At 42.0% G+C, this 6,290-nt stretch overlaps 1 protein-coding gene across 2 annotated transcripts in view; it reads left to right on the top strand.

The window, feature by feature from the left end:
- LOC146450560 (uncharacterized) overlaps positions 1 to 4,796 on the top strand; it is a 10,876-nt gene extending 6,080 nt beyond the window's left edge. Inside the window, exons 2-3 of one of the 2 annotated variants that reach the window (XM_085100277.1) lie at positions 1,939 to 2,299; positions 3,245 to 4,796. In XM_085100277.1, the coding sequence (XP_084956403.1) occupies positions 2,126 to 2,299; positions 3,245 to 4,297 (1,227 nt within the window). In that variant the 5' untranslated portion in view covers positions 1,939 to 2,125 and the 3' untranslated portion in view covers positions 4,298 to 4,796. Of the gene's footprint in view, positions 1 to 1,404; positions 2,300 to 3,244 lie in introns of those variants that run through there. The other variant, XM_085100278.1, reaches the window with a different exon arrangement.
- Positions 4,797 to 6,290: the final 1,494 nt, after the last annotated feature.

Raw genomic sequence — 6,290 nt, 5'->3', positions numbered from 1 at the left:
GCAATCAGTCACGTGTGCCCTGGGAAAAATCGAAAACCACATCGGATACCAAATCCAAAAATCCGCGTGAATTTTGGCCGAAAAGCAAATGCTAATAAAAGGACAAACCGCGATGCAAAACAGACCCTAGACCCTAACCGAAATACCGACCTAAAAAATGGCCAAAACCGAAACTCTTAACGCTCTCTCCTAAAAAAACAGTGGCGCTAGGTCGGTGGGGAGTGGAGACAAATGTTTAGTTGTATCAACAGAGTTTATAAGGTAATTTGTCCACACTACAGAGATTCGAGCGTTTATTAGCCCTTCGTCAGAGCAAAGCGGGGCTAACGCTCGAAATTTCAGCACTCGAATCTCTTTACGGTGGCCAAATTGCTCTCTCGACTCTGTTGATAAAACGAAACATTCGTGTACATGCGGAAAGCCCTTCCTGCATTGTCGAGCGAGAGAGTCAAAACTGACTAACATGACGTGACTGAAACGAACCAAAAACTCCAGTGTAAGTAAGCGTTGGTTAAAGTAATTTATAAAAAGTAATTAAATTTAAGTAAGATTACTGGTTGGCTGGAATAACCATGGGGGCTAGCGGAGCCAGGCAGCCAATGTAATGTGATTTAGGAGTCATTGCTTGGCCGTGCAATTTAACTTCATCCTTTAGTTTTTGTCATAGCGGCATTTATGCCTCACTGGCACCGAGGCCGATGAGATGAGTAAGTCATTCCAAGCTCGACCATTTGTTGTTTCAAGATGTGTTTCTTGGCACGGCTATTTGTCTTTTGGTTCTTACTTTATCGTTGAAGCTTCTTTTAGAGCTGTGCAACATGTAATAGAAGAGTGTGTTCTTTAGAGAACGTCTCCTTTTGTACGATGTTAGGGTGGATATTTGAATTTTTGTCTTAGTAGTGGTTGTTTTCTAATATGATGCCATTTGTTCATGAGCACTGGTTAGGAGACACTACTAGACAGTATTTCCTTACAGAAGGTAAGAATTTCCTTTGCTCTGTTTTCTCTCTTTGGAATGCTTCTTATGTCCGTTTCAAAATTGTGCTTGGGGGCCTGGATCCAAGTAAACATGGAAGTAAGCCGTAACTAAAAAAGAAGTTCAGTTGCTAGGATGCAACTGTTTATCGGGATAACCATAATTTTTTTACAAAAATAATTTTTAATACCTATTCCTTTGTTTCGGTTCATAGATTAAAGAACGAGGTATATTCGTGTTTAGCGCGACCACTGCGGGACTGCGGGAGCAACCTGGGGTGCTCTTGCGTGGTTATCGACTGTCTGTGAGTGTTCCAAAAATCATTTTCTTTCTTCTATCCATTCTTAAAACCTCTTCAAATTTCACTCAAATTCAGGTAGAGCCCCACCTTATTAAATGAAGCTTAAGTGAGTGAAACGAGTGCTCCCGCAGTCCCGCAGTCCCGCAGTCCCAGAGTCGATGGGTACTTAAATCTAAGCTTGTTTCGGCTCGTGGATTTGCTTGTTTCGGTTCATGGATTAAAGAACGAGTTATATTCATGTGCAGCGTGCTAGTTTCGGTTCATGGATTAAAGAACGAGGTATATTCGTGTTTAGCGCGACGACTGCGGGACTGCAGAGCAGCATTAAAGAACACGACTCCCGGACTGCGGGAGCAGCTTTTCAAGTAAGATATTTGGTGGGCCGGGTATTCTGCAATCTAGCCACGGTGGAAATTGGAGAGTTCCTGGCGAAGGAATCATGCTTTGTTTGACAGTCTTATACCACGAAAGAGGTCATTGAGAAGCTTACGTTATCGTAATGGAATTTCCGAAATTTCCGGTGAAAGCCTGAGTAACACAAGGGAAACAACGTAACGCGATCGTCGTGACTCAAACTATTCCATTAGCAAGGATAGTTTTATAAATCTGCGAAGCATACAGTTGGAATAAATGCTGCGATTGCATCTCGCGTAAATGCCAGTATAAGCATCTTGTTGTTACTATTATCATCGTGAAAATATTCGTGCAGTCGAAGTCGCCTCATGAAATCAGAGATGTCTGCTTTAAATTCAGGCCAGTCGATATAAAGGGTTGGGGTTGGACAAAATTTCAGGCCACGAGAAAGTAAATTGACTTCGTCTTGAGTTAATTGCCCGCTTGACAAGTTTATGACTGTCGTGGTGTCTAGTTTCCTATTTGTTTTTCTACGTTTTCGTCTACGTCTTTTCTGCCTGATTGAGACTTTGTTAGAAGTGATCATGTGTCTGTCTGGGTCAGGATGCGTCTCTGAGGCGGCCGGAAATAGGAAAACACATCTGGAGTTCACTTTTGCTAGAAAAGAGGTTTGTTTTCCCTTGTGAATTTTTGAATGTTAAGATAAATATTTATCCTCAAACTTAAATTGTTTAGAATGCTGGAAATCACCCGAAGAGGCATTTTTAAGATACGGAACAGCTATATCACGGCCGTCCTCATGATGTCACGCACGATGAAAACGCGGAAATTGAAACTGTTCTATTTTCAAAAGGAAGCACGACATCGAGCTAAGAAATTGTGAAAAGACATATTTTTACGTAATCTTTCCTTGAATGAAGGTAAAAATTTTGTAAGGCCTCCCGGTTTTGAATCCTAGAATTTGGTGACGTCACGTGAAACCCAAGAATAGTCTTATGACTGACATGCTTTGTTGCTCAATCGCCTGAACCCAACTGTCATGTTGTCATGTCTAGATTCATACAATATTAATATTCCGCGCCATTAAGGGTACTTCAATTGGATACACCGAACTGTTGGCTACCACGTGTCCGACTAGCTGCGGCTGTTCAGTCTACAACAGGTTCACCGGGTGCAGCATTCGGCGCCGCTGGTGGTTCAGGATTTGGGTGTTGAACAGCATCTGCAGCGTCTGCCATCTTTCTGAACTATCGCGAGGGTCGAACCGCCAAAACGAACTCAAAGTTTCCTTCCCCTCGTTCCTGGAAAAACTGAGTGTGAGTGGAGTTGACAGTCCGCTCGCTATTTATGACACTGCTCTTACGTAATCATCACGAAGATATTTTCATTTGGCCTAACTAGCCGCATTGTTGGTAGCCTGCGAACGAAGACGCATTTCCGGCTGTCGAGATTCTCTCCGATCTCGACAGCCGGAAAAGCGTCTTCGTTCGCAGGCTACATTGTTGGAGCATATTTCAAATTTACATATGATTAAGAGTGTTGTGAATAGTCTTATGACTTACTTGCTTTGTTGCTCAATCGCCTGAACCCAACTGTCATGTTGTCATGTCTAGATTCATACAATATTAATATTCCGCGCCATTAAGGGTACTTCAATTGGATACACCGAACTGTTGGCTACCACTAGAACATTTCTACATTCAGTGATCAAAGCTATCACGATGAAACATTTTCAGAGACTACTAAAGTACGCGGTCTTTTTCGGATTTGTATGCGTTGTTGGTTGGTTGTGCCTCAGGTTGTGCCGTGATCGACTTGATCGTCTTGATCCAGTGGTTAAACAAACTGTTCATCGATATTTTGTCGGGCACGATATTCCCCAAGGCCAACGCGCACTGAATATAAACTCCTCTAGGAACAGATTTTGCGGAAAGCATCAGTCTTATGGAGAAATGTGTCCCACTCCTTACACCCAACTGGCTTCTTGTGAACTTACTGAGAATAATGGCTTTGATTGTCCTGATATCCGTCGCAATGGAACGACAAAACTCCGCCAAGCTCAACTGGTGATCACTCGCATGCTAAGAATCTTCGACTTGATAGCACGGAAATACAACATGCCTTATTGGATAAGATCGGGTACTCTGATAGGAGCTGTAAGACATCAGGGATTCATTCCATGGGATGATGACATCGACATAGAAATACCGCTCAAGTATTACATTGATTTTTTTGAAAACTATTCCAAAGAGTTGCCCGACGACATGTTCTTTCAAACATCTGCTACTGACATTCATTATCACCCTCAGAATAGTAACTGGCGATACACTGGTGGTTTGTATAGCAGAAGAGTGGGTAGGTATTGGCCTGGGTCATTTCACCCGAAGATCAGAGATCGATCTAGTTGCTATTGTTCATGTTATGATGCGCCATGTGGTTGGCATGATGGACTCCAGCTTGACATTTTCGTCAGTAGTACAATTCCCTGGGGGATATTTCCTCTGCGAGAAATGCAATTTGAAGGTTTCAACGTTCTTGTTCCGAACAACTGGAACAGTGTAATATCTTCAAAATATCCACATTTTATGGAGTTACCAAGAAAAGAAGACAGGGTACCAACGAGCTTGAAAATTGACCCAACACACAGCTGTGACAAGGCATGCTGATATAACGTTCTGCTATGGTATGGTATGGTAAGGTAACTTTATTTATACACGGTATTTCCTTCAGGTACATTTACATTCAAGTATAGAAAACTAAATACCTAACTAAACTAGAATCTAAAGCCAGCGACACACCTGGTGATTTTATACGCCGATCGCGGCGAATTTGATCGCCAGCGAAGCGATTTTCGCCACCGATTGATACGGACACACTTGGCGATTTTTTTCGTGGATCGCGGCGATGTGGCAGTTTTGAAAATTCATGTGATATAATTGTCCAACCTGATGGGTTGGCTTTTCTGGCGATTCGCAGCAATGACCGTAGAAAATCGCAAGAACAGGCACACTTGGCGAATTTAATCGCCGATGTCTGACATGCCAGATATCGGCTATTTTATACGCCGATCGCGGCGATCGGCGTATAAAATCGTCAAGTTTGTCGCTGGTGTAAGATAAGAACTAAAATAATAAAGATGAAAAGAAAACACCTGCTTTTCAGGGAGGCCGTGTGTAAAAATGACATATAGCTTATTTAAATTATTCAGTTCACAATGGAAATTAAGGTCCCTTAATTTTCCCTTTAAAGTGCCCATATCGGAAAATTTTTTATTTTCTTATCTGAATCTAAACATCACCCTAAGAACTTCAGTGAAAAAATTTTTCGATTTGCATAAAACGCGAATTTTTTATGAATTTTACAAATCTTTAAAATCCTATTTTATTGCGGTCCACCCGCCCCGCTGATGAGAATGCCGACAGGCTCACAATAGGGCCACGTGACATGGTCTGTGACGTACATTCAGGAACTCTCGAGTCTATGCACTCACTTGACCTTCAGTAAAGTACATTCGCGGCAGAAAGAAAATCGTCAGATTCACCGGTAGGAAGGAAAAACTTAGCTCCAAATAAGTATATTCCATGGCAGAAAACTTATCTGACACGGAAAGTGAGCAAACCGCTGAAGAAAGCAGCTAGGACGAATTTGAAAGCGTCGAAGTCGAGGCGATAGATGGCGTCCACGAGACAAGTAATACGTGTGAAGATGATGATACACTCGAACCGTACGCGGACGAGCCGATAGCAGACGAAGAATGGCTAAAAAGATATCGCAAGGAACAAGAGGAGAAGCGACGACTCGAGGAAGATTTAACGAAACGCTTGGAGAATAGAGTGCGTGTTAGTGGATGGTAAAGTTCTCACCTTGCATTTTGCATACGCGCTCTTCATTATCATCTGTCAAAACTATGGCCAAGTACTCACAAACATTCGAACGAATTATTTTCCATGTAGATGTACTTGTGGTAACTGTAGCCGTGATCTGCTAGCAAATATCAGCGAGTGCTACTGCTGCAAGGAACTCGAAGGCAATTGGGAAGCGCTGACTAGCGACATTGTTCTCGCGTAACTACAGGAAGGACACGTGTTGAACTGTGATAATAATAGCTTGTCTCGTTCTCTGAAATTTCGGCCGTAAATTTAATTGTAGGATGGAAGTTGTTAGCTTGTCCAATGAACAGGTTAATTTCCTTTTTGTCACTGTCCCACAGTTTACAAAATCCATTGTATCTTTTAGACGCATACGTCTTGCGAAATGTTCGAAGTCTAACAAGAGTTGGCGTCTAATGTAATTCGTGTCTGTCACCGGTGTCGGGACAAATTTGAGCCCTTTAGAAATATCGCTAACAGGCTGTCGCTAAGTTGTTTGTTTGAAAAATTCTTCATGAATTTCTCGTGTTTTTCTCTTTGTATCTCAATCCATTTTTTTGCCAATTTTTTTCTGCGCTCTTTGCGCTTGTTATTTGTTTTGTGCCCTTTTTTATTTTGAACCCCCGTTGTGGTGGTTCGGTTTTCAGAGATAAAGCTGTTATACTTTTCAACATTTTTATTGTTTGCAGAATTCTGCAACACATGTGTGTACAATATTTGTTTGAGCTCGTTGAATTCTTGCTGCAGTTTATCTACCTTATCTACATCGTGGTTTACAATGTTTTCTGTG

This window comes from Pavona decussata, unplaced genomic scaffold, assembly GCF_977016875.1.
Source record: "Pavona decussata unplaced genomic scaffold, jaPavDecu1.1 SCAFFOLD_441, whole genome shotgun sequence".
In the NCBI taxonomy this organism is placed as follows: domain Eukaryota; kingdom Metazoa; phylum Cnidaria; class Anthozoa; order Scleractinia; family Agariciidae; genus Pavona; species Pavona decussata.
The sequence above is the reverse complement of the archived record's forward strand: the minus strand, read 5'-3'. Positions and strand labels throughout refer to the sequence as shown.